The sequence below is a fragment of the Nannospalax galili genome, unplaced genomic scaffold, assembly GCF_000622305.1.
Source record: "Nannospalax galili isolate Female #2095 unplaced genomic scaffold, S.galili_v1.0 scaffold1181, whole genome shotgun sequence".
Taxonomy (NCBI): domain Eukaryota; kingdom Metazoa; phylum Chordata; class Mammalia; order Rodentia; family Spalacidae; genus Nannospalax; species Nannospalax galili.
Window position 1 is genome coordinate 1,846,888 of NW_008345687.1, and position 14,482 is coordinate 1,861,369.

The 14,482-nt window shown below is 38.6% G+C and overlaps 1 protein-coding gene across 1 annotated transcript in view; it reads left to right on the top strand.

Moving 5' to 3' along the window:
• Galnt5 (polypeptide N-acetylgalactosaminyltransferase 5) overlaps positions 1–14,482 on the top strand; it is a 47,612-nt gene that overhangs the window by 29,093 nt on the left and 4,037 nt on the right. Inside the window, exons 6-9 of the mRNA XM_008841749.2 lie at positions 2,215–2,332; positions 3,641–3,964; positions 10,108–10,188; positions 13,570–13,731. Coding sequence (XP_008839971.1) covers positions 2,215–2,332; positions 3,641–3,964; positions 10,108–10,188; positions 13,570–13,731 — 685 coding nt within the window. The remainder of the gene's footprint in view (positions 1–2,214; positions 2,333–3,640; positions 3,965–10,107; positions 10,189–13,569; positions 13,732–14,482) is intronic.

Below are 14,482 nucleotides of genomic sequence, written 5' to 3' on the forward strand. Positions count from 1 at the left end.
ACACACGCTCACAGCTATATCCAATAGCTTATCAACACAAATAAAACTTTCCAAGAAATTAGTTTCTTGTTACTAAAACTCAATTAAAATGCATTCTAGTTAGCCCTGAACCCAGGAAATTCAGGACACTACTCCCATTCCCTGGCATTTACAACCCAGAAGACAGCCCAGTTGAAGGTGCTGCATAGACACACTTAATGGTAGTTGTTATCAAGGGCAAATATTAAAAGTAAATAATAATCATAGCAATATCATAGTAGTTATTGGTCAGGCTTTCTCTCAGTTGTCCCCTTGAGGGACAAGTGCCAAATTTTGTGAATTAAGAAATAGGCATACAAGAGGAATATAAATTAAAACATGGACTTCATTACAGAAGAATCTGGGTTGAAGAACATAACTTGAGCCTGAAACCAAAAATGGGGGCCTCCTATTCCTTCGCCTGAAGTAAGACATATGACTGCTAGACCTGCAGCATGGACAGCAGCCAGCTGAAGCACAGCAGCAAAAGCGTTGGAACATCTTTCAATACAATCTGAGTGAAAACAAGCTCAAAAGTCCCAGGAGAAAAACCAAGCTGAGTGTAAACTGTAGCATGCTTTCCTTGAATTTGCCCTTTGATAAACCGTGCCTCCTCCTTGCTGGGTGCCCCTCCCTTCCCTCCTCCTCCTCTTTCTCCTTCTTCAGACAGGGTCTCCTATAGCCCAGGCTACTGGCCTTGACCTTGAACTCACTATGTAACCAAGGATGATCTTGAACTTCTGATTCTCCTGCCTCTATCTCCTGAGTACTGACATGGGATTACAGGTGTGCGCTCCCTGACTAGTTTATGTGCTGTTGCGGATTGAACCGGGCGCTTCATGTACGCTAGATAAGTGCTCTACCAATTGAACCATGTTCCCAACTCCTCTATGTTTTATTTTTATTATTTTAGAATCCCATTTGATGGGTCAGGGTAGTGACTGAGTTCAAATTATATTCACTGTGCTATTAAGAAGAGAATGCACTCTGGATTTTCTGATTGGGGAAGCTGGATACAGACAGAATATGGACATACATGGTGAGGAGGGGAGAGAGGAGGGAAGTAGGAATTCCCTACTGACACTGGCATTGACATTGCTATATACCTCAAAAAGAAAGCACCTCTCCACAGAAACCACTCAGAGCTGCCTCCGTGGCCAGCACCACTTGAAGTGAGCACCTCCTTATCAAACTGCTGACTAAACTGCAAATTGCAACCTCCACAGACAGTAATAGTGAGGGCTTTGGATTCAGATTCTCTTTGAAACACATCTACTACTTCCTAGTGTGTGAGTCTGAAACACTTACGTTGAGACTCTCAATGAGCATCTCATTGTTACTTGAAGACTGACAGAAGCAGCTACCATGCAGGGACTGGAGAGACAGCTCAGTGGTTAGGAGCCATTACTACTTTCTGGAAGAGAGTTTGGTCCCAACACCCATGTTGGGTGGTACACGACTGCCTATAACTCCAGCTCCAGGGGATCCAACACCCTCTTCTGGCCTCTGTGGGTGCGGGTGCACACACAGAGACACACAAACACACAAATAAGAAAAAATTATGTGAATTCTTTTAAAAAAGAAGCAGCTACCAGCTACTTAGATTGACTTGAGAATTAAATCAGATTATAGATCATGAAGTGTATTTAATGGTGCTCGCTACATAACAAGCTGTGGTCAAGTTTGCCTAGGGTTGAGAGGTTTACATTGGGACAGCAGAGCAAGAGCCAAGATAGACTGTCTAAGCATGAACCTGAAATGTGTCACACAGCAGTCTGCTGTCCTTGAGAGCATTTCTAACCTTCTTTGCATAGCAATTTCTTACAAATGCTGCACACTGATGAGGCTTTTCTGTAGTTTTAGTTGCTGCATAGTCAGTACTTATGTGCTAGTGTCTGGTACTACCTTGATCTTAAATAAGTTTTGCTACTACTAGCCCTCAAGAGTCTGCATCAAAATGTAATGGCTATGCATGAATCCTAGGTCCAGGCCACATTTTTGTTAGCCCTAATCAAACTCTGCCACCATGAACCGGGACACTCTTCACTTACGCCAACTTCTGGCTCCATAAAGACCTTCTGCACCTGGTAGCTATTCAGAAATCCCTCTAAACTCCAGCACAGATACACAGAGGACCCACTGTATAAGTTGAGTCCCCATGAGATTCATGTTTAAAAAGATGTTCTCTTTTTGTAGGTGCCCAGTCATGGCAGGTGGATTATTTTCTATTGATAAAAGTTACTTTTTTGAACTTGGAACTTATGACCCTGGTCTTAATGTTTGGGGTGGAGAAAATATGGAGCTGTCATTCAAGGTACCTGTTAAAAGTGTTTTTTTTTATTTTAAATTTATGATTAAGAGTTTATCATTCTAAGGGTTAGGGAGATGGTTCAATTGCTAAGTGCTTGGCCCACAAGCATGAAGACCAGCTGATCCCAGCTACTCTTGCTGAATCAGTGAGTTCCAGGTTCAGTGAGAGTCCCTGTCTCATAAAGGTGGAGCGCAAATGAAGAAGACACCTGCTATTGATGTCTGGCCTCCATGTACATGTACACACTTGCATACAAGCACTACCAAATATGTGTGTGGGCACAAATGAACACTTACACACACACATACACACAAATGAGTTTATCATTCTCAAGAGGTTTTGTTTACTAAGTCAGATATCTGCCAGTAAGAAGAAAAATAGGGTCCATGAATTGTAAATTTGGAGAATCAACCATATAATAGTTAATATTTAATTAAATAATACTTATTTAAATAAATTAATAGTTAATATTTAATTAAACAAGAATTAATGTTTTAAAACTGTGTTTCTGTGTCAAATTATGGGGAAAATTGCTTTCTTATTTATGCATAAATGCTGTGGGATTTACACTTGTGTCAAAATCATTCTGGGATTTATACTTGTGCAATAACTCTCCTGAAATATATCTCTAATATATCAGAAGCAACAGAATTTCCTGCAATGGATGGTCTTGATGAGTACAAATGACAGAAGTTCAGAGACTACCTCTAATTCAGGCCACCAACAAGCCAGATATATCTGATAGTGCAGCATCTTTGGACACCATACAATGACTTATATCATCCCTAATTCACACCCAAGAAAACCTTAGCTATAGTAGAATAAACAACAACTGCTTTCCTATGGGGCAAGGTGGTTTGTGTTCAAATGGGTATAAATTTAGAGGTCCCAATCAAGAATAGTTTTGAGTTGCACACAAGCAGTCAGGTCTCCTCTGGAAGGGGAAGGTGAGCAAATGGATATCCATAAACCTTGTTTCAACCCAAACAGAAGCATGTTACATATTTTATACACTGCTGTTCTGTGAAGAGTTGCTTAGACAAGAGATTTTTTTAAAGGGTTTACATTGATGGCTAGGAAGGGAAAATATTCTACTTCAATAATAGTCGAGTGGTCCACCATAGCAACGTACAAAACAAAATAAACCTATTTAGCTTTCTTTTCTATTGCAAAAGTGTTTTTTTTTTTTTTAATTTGGAAGAACTACTTTAATAAGGGGGTGTGTCTCCGGGTGGCTTTTTATCATCCTTAATTGCCTATGATTTGTGATCCATCATTTGATAATTGGTGCCTGTCACTAACTCCTCCCAGGTATGGATGTGTGGTGGTGAAATCGAAATCATCCCATGCTCCAGAGTGGGCCACATATTCAGAAACGACAATCCGTATTCCTTCCCTAAAGACCGCATGAAGACAGTGGAGCGGAATCTGATGCGGGTGGCTGAGGTCTGGCTGGATGAGTACAAGGAGCTCTTCTATGGCCATGGTGATCATCTCATAGACCAAGGGCTGGATGTGGGCAACCTCACCCAGCAAAGGGAACTTCGGAAGAAACTGAACTGCAAAAGTTTCAAGTGGTACTTGGAAAATGTCTTTCCTGACTTGAAGGCTCCCATTGTGAGAGCTAGTGGTGTGGTAAGTTAATGTGGCCATTTAAAATCTTCTTTTGTAAAAACAACACAAAAATGCCTTCAATAGTGTTTAGAAAAGGATGAAGTATTATATTTTAAGCAACAGGTATGAATGCCACTAATACAAAGTATAGGTGAGAATTAAATATAGTTAAATACAGTTAAATATTCACTCAACATCATGTACCCATACTGTACATAGGGAGATGGGTCAGTACCTCAGAACGAATTTCAGGATGATTAATAAAATAGGCTCAGTCTCCTCCTCTAACATTTAACATTGAATAGGGAAGAAAGAGAATAAACTAGTAAGTAAATGATATGTGAATGCAAAATACAGTGGGTCTCATTAAAGGACAAGGCCACCAATGAAAACTCCTTGTAAAGAATGGTGTCAAGAATCCTCTCAGAAGAAGGGACTTTGAAACCAGGTCCGAAGCAATACATCAGCCAAGTTCTGAGAAGTGTGAAGTAGAGCACGCACTCCTATGAAATTCTAAAACTGGCTGGAAGCAGTCTAGAGATGGAGAGATTGTTAGGGTATGAGCGGAGAAGCATGGACTAAGAAAGAACAGAGACTTGGATCACACGATCCTTGTATGTAATTTTCTTCCTTTGTTTCCTTCCTTCATCAGGGTTAACCGATGGGATTATGAGCTTTAGCTGAGTTTTTAAAAAGTTGTATTATTTTTTAGAGAGAGGTCAAAATAATAGACACAATCAAGGCATAAGAAGAGATTTCTAAAGGGAAGTGGAAACCCTGGGGCAAAGGTTTCCTAAGTCCATTCTGATTCCAAGACTGTAACTTCATGTGAAGGGAAAAATAAGGCCGGACGGTGGTGTGTGACCAACCAATCCTCCACTAGAGCCTACGCTCACTCACATCTGTTTAGTCTCGTTTTATTTCAATTTTAATATTTATTTATAAATATTTCCCGTGTTCTTTTGATGTTTTTTATAGCCTCTGTTCCCTTGCATTCAAGAAGTTCTCTCATTTGACCATCAGCATGTCTGTTTTTTTCAGGCCAAGAATTTCTATTTCTTCCTAGAGCTAGAATCAACCCTTCTTCCAGTCTGCCAAATCTGGTAACAAAGACTTAGGAAAACCACTGCTGTGGTTCTTATTAGGTAAATCCAGTAAGGGTGTGAAAAAGAGAAAAGGAGTTGAAAATTTGTCTTATTTTACAAAATTTAACCATTAAATACATATATGTGACCTGCTTGTATGCAACAATGTCTTGTGAATTTCCAGTTTTATAGGTCACAATAAAATAGCAGCTACTTAGAGTAGTTCAACCTGCTACCAACCTTAGATAAACAATTAGGAGGAATACCTCGCCTTAATATGCATCGAATCTATCATCTATCTGTCTATCATCTATCTATATCTATCATCTATCATCTATCTATCTATCTATTATCTATCTATCTATCACATATCTATCTATCTCATCTATCTAATCATCTATTATCATTTAATTCTTTGCGTGTTTAAATTCCAACCTCTAAACAACAGGAAAGACTCAGTAAACTGAGAATCTCATCAACATTACTGAACTTTAGCCACCAGAGGGCGCCAGAAAACTATCTTTTGGATCCACAGAAATTGCTATTAAGTCTTCTGAAGAGCTCTCCTAGCAAAAAAGCCGCTTTCTGACTGATACCTGAGCCATAAGACATCAAAATGCCTCACGTATATTTTAAAGCAAGTTTAACAGATCCTTTCTTCCTATTTTCGTTGCCTCTCATAGGCGAACATTAATCAAGATGTCACTTGCTCCCTTCTGACAGTAGGCAGTGTTTTTGCCTTCTTTTTCAGTTAATACATAATATTGAAAAGTTGCAAGAAACTAAAATCTATCTTTATTTTTTACTTGTTTCATGTTTTCTATCTTTCAATCTGCATATCTAGGAATTTAAGTCCAATGAAAGTAATTTTTTTAGTTGTAAATAAGTTCTCATCGAACCAATAATGTTGAAATCAATAAAAAGAACCTCACCAGTAATGTGTCATTTCATTGTTAGAAAACAGTTTAAGGCTAAGGTTTTAAAAAATATTTTATTTATCATTTTTATTTTTATGTGTATGAGTATATCGCTTACATGTATATAAGTATACCTGTATCGGTCAGGCAATGCCCAGGGAGGTCAGAAGAGGGTGTTGAATACCCTGGAACTGGAATTATGGATGGTTGTTAGCCAATGCCCTTAAATGCTAAGCCATCTTTCCAGCCCCACCTAAGCCTAAGATTTAACAATTACGTAATGAAATGTGGAAAATTCCCACTTTCAATATTAGAACATGTATGTCAATTCAACATTTAAATTTTTAAAAATTATTTATTTAATAACCACATACTTAGAAGAAACATTTCATTACAACAGCATTGACATTTTCAATAACAATTTCCAGAGCCATCTCTTTCAAAATTGGCTGTAAAATTTTAGGTTTACAGTTGAATTAACACAGTTATACAATATTGTACTCAGTATAAACCCTATAAGACATAAAAAAGACTTAAAAAAGATCTCCATTTCATTATTAAAATACACAGTTTCATACAGAAAACTTCATTTTTAATGCAATTAACACTAAGGGTTTTAACACATGGGTTTCTAGTCTCTATATATCTGATTATTACTAGTAACAGTTACTTTCTGAGCTCCTTGGCATCTGAGCACGGATATAAAGTCATCAGGTAGACCTCAATGGTAATGGTTTTCACATCTACTAATTATTAAGGAGCTAATTTTTATGCTTTAAAGAATTATTTTAAAAATTTTTTAAATTTACTAACCACGTGATTAGAAGAAGCATTTCGTTACAGCTTTAATATATTCAGTAACACACTCCAGAGCAAGGATACATCTCTTTCAAAAGTGGCTGTAAATTTTTAGGTTCACAGTTGAATTAATAGTTATACAATATTGAACTCAGTATAAACCCTGTAAGATATAAAATTGAATGAGTTTTTACCCTTAAAGAAGATCTTCATTTCATTTTAAAATATGCTGTTTCCTACATTTTTAATGCTACTAACGCTTAGATGTTTGCACATGTGTCTTTAATCTCTATGTAGTTGATGATTACTAGTCACAGTCAGTTACACTCAGATCCTTAGTATCTGAGTATGAATATAAAGTCATCAGGTAGATTTCACTGGTAATGTTTATCACCTCTCTTTAACATGAAGTAATTTTTATGCTTCCTCCTCAAATATATCTTTTTTCTTAATTTGTTGATTTTTCTGTGTGTATCTCATACAGAACATCCCACACAATCTTATTCATCTATATACCCACTTCCCAAATGGCACCTCCCATAGCCTCCCCCCTCCCACATACTGGAGCCTATATACTCTGTCATCCCTATTACTGTCCTCTGTGTTGTCGACACCCCCAGCCATTCTCCAGTGCTTGTCCATCTGCTGAATCTAGTCAGCCTATCTAGAGATCTTTGTTTTAGGAAGATCGGTTGTTCCTCATCTAGCAGCAATCAGTTGTCAATATTCCTTTAGATAAGATTGGGATCTGCTGTTCATTTTCCCAGTTCTATGCAGGGTTACTGTCTAGGAGTCTCTTGCGCCACCTTGGCCAATAACTCGAAGGTATCACCTGTCTGGAATTGTTTCTTGTTCTGTAGCCTTTAGCTATACATATGGACTCTTAAAAATTATATTGACCCCATTAATCTTTGGTTATACTTTCCTTTTGGGTGTGTAAGACCCTCCTGTTGGCCCAGATAAAACAATTATTTTTACTCTTAAGGTTGTTTGAGGATCTGTTCCACAGGGGTCACATGGTCTTGGGAGGAGCCCTTGGCTCCTTTCTTTTACCAGTTCCTGAGGCCTATACTAATTTCGTCAGGGGGACATAAAGGACAGTTTTTGCTCCTTGCCCTCCTAGGTCGACTAAGTTCCAGAGAACTATGAGCATCTCTCAAAATGTCCTGTAACTGTGGTGAGTCACCTGTCCTCTTGAGCAAGGAGGGCATGGAGACTCCACCAGATAGACCTGAACCAGTGTCCAGTCTACAAAGAGGAGGGTCAACACAGAGGAACATTTCTTCCATGCTTCCAAGCGAAGTTAGCCATGGTTGAGCAGGACCTTTGACTTATCTTCACATAGACGGAAACCTTAAATTTTTTAAAGATTGAAATAGTTTGCAATTCTTTAAAAATGAAAAAAGTAAACCTTTCATCATGAAATGAGGAAGAGCAAGCCCTAGGATGCCACAGACCATTTCTATAAAAAGCTAATAGTTTCCCAAATTTTCTGATGAGAAGGAAATCCCCACCTGAGTGAAGAGGACACAAAGGACAGAAGGGGGCAGTTTTCTCTTTCTTTCCAGCACTTTCCAGTGCCTGGAAGAAGGGACTGTTTGAAATAAAAACAAAGAAACCATGGGCAAGCAGATGTGGGAAACACTGAATTCTGAGCAGCAAGCTGCGCACTGACACTCAGAGCAGTATGAGAAGTTCTGACGTGGAGCATCCTGCTCGCTGTGTTTTCCAACTCGTCTGAAGGTGAAATATTTTCTACAGGATCCACAAGTTCATGGGGCTCATAATTTCTCTGCTAGGATCCAGAGAACAATCAGGGCATCAGTTTCCTTCTTTGAACTCCAGAGTTCCTTCACATGTTGCTATTCATTTGGAGCTTGCTGTGTGTTGTGACTGCTCAAATTTGCTAATGGTTGGATGCTCCTGTATTCCTGTATTTGTCATTTTAAGCTGTATATGGACCATTTTTGAAGTTTTTTTTTTTTTTTTCTGGGGATCCTTCCCTCTAGAACTGCTTTGTGTTCCTCTGTGTCAGATACCTTAGATGTTACCACCGACGTAAAACTGCTGATGTTTGCATTCCTCGAAGGTCTTGAGGGTTTCTAGCCCAGACAAGAACTGTAAATTTTTATTTTAAATGTGAATGAAGGTCAGTCAGGGTAAGACTTGAGATTCCAGAGAAGATCTATCTTCCTTGTTATTTTTCTTTGATAATGGGCAAACTATTTTTCCTGGTACACTGTTCCACAGAGGCTCAATTTAGATTTTATCTTTATGTGGAAGACTTTAGTTCCAACTCCCTGACTTACGCATGATCAGGTTTTTCTCACATCTTTCTGAGGCGATGTTCCCCTCGCTTACCGAGATTCCAATAATCACTCTCATTTTCTTCCCAGCAGTTTCTTATCCCGGAAGCTGCTCCCTACATATCTTGCCAGTTATGCTATACATTTAAAAGTAGGGACCAATCCATTGGACAGCTTACTATAAAATCTGTCACTCCTGTGTTCTACACGGCCTGTATAGTTGCAGCATCCCAGAGATGGAGCTCTGTGTGATTCTGCTCTACATGGCTCCTCTAGAAAATTTGAAAAGCATAAATAGCATTATTAACCTACCATCTTGTTAATCCTGCACAGGATGTCAAAGAGAGCAAGAAAATCCACATTTTCTGCATTCAGTGGTGATTGATAGAAAGCTTCCTCCATATTTGACCCTGTAAATCCATTAAAAACCTGAGAGTCTGCCAGAAAGTGCCTTTAGGCTTGGCTCTATTTTAGCTTTCGTGACTTTCCTGTAATGAGTCGTAGTTTGACTGAAGCATTAGGAAGATTCTGACAGGGAATCAGCTGGAATCTGCTCTTCTCTGAAAGACTCAATTTATCCATGATTCAATGCCTAAGCAATCAGAGAGCTTGGAAGGGTCAGCCAAAGAACACAGCCTATAACTCTTAGCTTAATGAAATTGTAGGTATGTGCACTGACTTTTAAAATATGTACCAGGATAAGCTAAAAACAAAAACAAAAAACCAAGCAACATTTAAAAACCTACCTTCTATACCACCTTTTGCTCATTTATCATTCAGCATTCCAGGAAAGGGTTAGTTAAAAGCTTCTGTTTGTTGAAGCCCTAGCTGAATTGCAGGCATAAATTGACAGATTGAAGCTGTGCTTTAGCAAAATTACATTATGTCTCTGCTAGAGCTAGCAACCAGTAAAATCATTTAGTGCTAAGTAATGCTAAGCTATCAACTATCTTTTAACCTTATTATGATTATATATTCTGTATTTTCGAAATGTGTCTGAATGCTTTGTTATACATTAAAATATGTTCTTAATTCTCATTTTGTATTCTGCTTTCTAGCTTATTAATGTGGCCTTGGGGAAATGCATTTCCATTGAAAATACCACAGCCATCCTGGATGACTGTGATGGGAGCAGCAAGGTAGGCTGGACAGCTTGGACCCTCTGTCTCATAGTAGTTGATAGGAGCAGCGCCAGACATGCACACTGCTCATTTGAGACTTGACTTTCACCCAGTAGAAATCCACAGATAATCTCTAAACTTCAATGTGCTCATCAGATTGGTGTAAGAAAGTCCGATTCAACGTAGGAACAAAGAGGAGCGGAGGACTGAAGTCCAGCCATGGATCCGTGATGAATCCCTGGTGAATCTAGTCCTGGCTCCTCTACTTGCAAAACTTGGTTAACTTACACAAAATCTTAAACCTTTGAGTACAGTAATGAAAATGGTGCTTATTTCTGAAGCTGGTATGGAATGAATCGGTACATGTAGAAGCAGGTAAGGACTACCAAATGCTCTGTGCTCTATAATATTGGTTGCAAAGACAAAAATATTTGGGAAAACACTGGTGAGATAGTTCAGCAAGTAAGGACACTTGCTGCCCAAGCCTGGCAAGATGTGTTTAATCTCTGTAACCCACATAAAGGTAGATGGAGAGAACTTTGCAAAGCTTTCCTCTCTCACACACAAGCTGTGACATGTACACACACACACACACACACACACACACACACAGACACACACTATGGATACATTTACATGCAATGATGATAAATGAACATTTTAGAAAAATGTGTAAAATATACATAATATACAGATGAAATGGAAAACAGATTTCTAAATAATCATAACGGGTCAATTTTACTCTCTGATCCCATTTCTCTTCCCAGACCCCCTTCCTCCTATATTTTAGGGGAATAATGGAAATTCCATAAGTCGATGGAAAATCGTTCTGTGAAATAACCACCAAATCAGAGCACAATGCTTAAGAGAAGGAGTGGTACCAGGAAAACAGAACAAGGACCCCCCTGTAGTGTTGGAGGTGAACTTAGAGAGATCACACCTCCCCCTCCAACATATGTTCCCTAACAGAGCTACATTCCATGCAAACAGTTATCTGCTTTAGGTGCCAAATAGGACCCACAGGAACACCAATTCGTGAGTATAAATCAGCGCCCCCAAAATCGCAGCTCACACTTTGGTACATAAATCATTTCTCAACCATGGTCTGGGCTTGCTTACTTCTTTGTCCTGACTGAAGAGATTGCTTGTACCTTCAAGCTCATTCTTAATCTACATCTTAATTCCAAACTTCCTCTAGAAGGAAAGGCATGTCTGCTACTGTAATTCTGTGAACTATAACTTGAAGTCAAGGAAATTAATTAACTAGGAAAGGGAGGTGATGGAATGATGAGTATAAAGAATAAACTAAAAGAAATAACATTTGCTGATTAACAAATGATTAACTCATGATAGTCACTAATTATAAAAACTGCACAATTAATCTAAATTATATTAAATAATTCATTTCTTCAAAATTCATCATTGGAGGACACTTAGCACCCCTTTAAAAGCAGAATGACTAGTGCAGCCACAGCCGTCCACCAGCTTCCATTTCCTTTCTGCCCAGTGCAGCCACAGCCGTCCACCAGCTTCCATTTCCTTTCTGCCCAGTGCAGCCACAGCCGTCCACCAGCTTCCATTTCCTTTCTGCCCTGTTGCTCATTTTTAGCTTTTGCATCTGGTGGTTTGTTTGAATAATAAAAGGGGCAGAAATATACATGAATTTAATTTGTTCAGGGCAGAGTTGGTGAGATTTAATACCAAGCCCCTGACTTGTATTCATCTAAAACAACCCGAAAAAAATAAAACACTCAGATGAACTCATCAATTTTGCTCCCTTACTGTACCTAAAAGGTCTTTTTCATTTTTAACTTCTAAACCAGCAGAGCCAGTCCTTATAAGGTAATGTCACATTATCTTAGTAGCCACATGGCCTCCTTCTAGTTTGCTGTAATCCATGGTTCTCAGATGTTGATACCCACACAAATTATGTTGGGACTTGGGGGAGATTCTGGCTCAGAAAGTCAGTGATAGGGCTGAGATTCAACATTTCTAACTAGTTCCTGGGTGACATGATGTTGGTTCAGGAACTACACTTTGAGTGGCAATATTCATCACCATTGCTTTAATGTAATCTGATATTATAAAGTAAAGGTCAACTCCAACCCAGGCTAGGTGACACAGGCTTGTAATTCCAGCTACGAGGGAGGCTGAAGCAAGAGGATCACAAGTTGAAGGCATGCCTGGGTTGCAGAGCACATGCAAGGCCAGCCTGGGCAACTTAGTAAACCTGTCTCAAAATAAAAATAAATGTAGCTCAGTGATAGAGCTCTTTCTTATCATGTGAAAAGCCCTCAATTCAGTCTTTAGTACTTTATAAAAATTTTTATTTATTATTTTTATTTTTTATGTGTATGTGTGTGTTGCCTGCATGTAGGTAAGTGTACCCATGTTGTACAATGCCTGTGGAGGACAGAAGAGGCTGTCAGATCCACTGGAACTGGAGTTACAGACAGTTGTTAGCTGCCATGTGGGTGCTGGGATTTGAACCTGGGTCTTCTGCAAGAACATTCAGTGTTCTTAACCCCTGAGCCATCTCTCCAGCCCAAATTTAGTAAAGAAGTGTTGGTTATGTTACAAATTATTTATTAAGCAAATTTTCAATAAGTTTTATCAGTTGCCTACTTCGCCCCCAAGAACAGCAAATTTCACAAAGACCAGAGCTTTAGAATAAATTGTCTAAACAGCCTAATTTTTTTTGCAAATAACTGTTGAAATTATTTGTAAAGATTGAAAACATGGTTCTGTTACCTGAACTGGTATTTATTTTGGATACTTTCAATTCTTCCAAATGGTACTTTGCCAAGAATGTGTTCCTGTTGAGTGGGAGAGTCTATCATTGTGGCAAAGTCAGATTTCAATAACCTTCTGTGCACTAGAACAAAGCCACTGGAGTCCAACTATTTAAAGAGATAGTAAGTAAGAGAACTTAATAATTTCCACTAAAGAAATTTAAGGCATGACTTGGATCTACCTTGAAACTACCGATGACTAGGAAACTTAGTTTCATAATGATTTATACATCACAATACTCCAATCTTCTGAGTTGTCTGACATTCAAAACACTGGAAATATCATTCATATAAATATATACTTATTGCACTAACAAGTTATATTGTTTCAGGTAATATCTATTGAGGACTTACAGTGTGCCAGACATTTAATAATCATTACTGTAGCTGACTGACATAGATCTTGCAACTTAACAATGAGAAATATGACATCAGACATAGTACAGCCATGCTATCAATTCAAAGTTGTAGCAGAAGGATTTGCACACACATCTTAAGATCAGAATGCCCCTACTCTTACCTCTTGCTGATAAAAAAAAACTTTGGTAAGTTCCCTGCCTGTGCTTGCTACCTGAAATGGCCTTTCCTATGTCCATCTCCCCTGCAGCTTCAACAGTTTAATTATACCTGGTTAAGACTTATCAAACATGGAGAATGGTGCTTAGCCCCCATCCCAGAAAAAGGATCCCTGAGTCTGCACCTTTGTGACAACAGAAACAACAGACTCAGGTGGCTGCACAAATCAGCATCAGCCTTTCACCCAGAACTGGTAAGCAATACATTTGTACCATTTCTTTAAAAAAATATTTTATTTATTATTTTTTATGTTTATGAGTATATTGCCTGCATGTATGTAAGTGCATCCGTGTCATACAGTGCCCGCGGAGGTCAGAAGAGCTTCAGATTCCTCTGGGACTGAAGTTATGGACAGTTGTTAGCTGGCATGTGGGTACTGGAAATTGAACCTCAGTCCTCTGCAAGAGCAGCCAGTGCTCTTAACCACTGAGCCATTTCTCCAGCCCCTGTACTGTTTCTTTACACAAATTTAACTTTCAGTCAAATGGGACAGAAAACTCTTGTCAGGCCCCTCAATTAGAAGCATTGCATGCTATTTATAACATTAGAGGTAGCATTAAAGTTCACTCAGAGATAGAGATTTTTTTTGCAAATTGTCAAGCCTTGTTTTATTTTTTTTTTAGTTTTTCAAATTTTATTTTAAATGAGTGATTTAAATAGGTGGTACCCGTTTCCTTCCATTATATTGGTATCATCCTTAATTCTACACAATTTTTTTGGTCAATCATGGTGCCAAGTGTAATACTGATATTGGTTCTCATTGGTTACCAGAAGAGCTTAGAGCCAGAACACATAGAAAAAGCAAGAAGCTGTGTGCTTACTACAAGCATTGCCATTAGACTGATTCCAAGGGATACTACACACACACACACACACACACACACACACACACACACACACACACACTAACTCTAAACTTCATAGAAGTCTATTTGTAAGGTTGC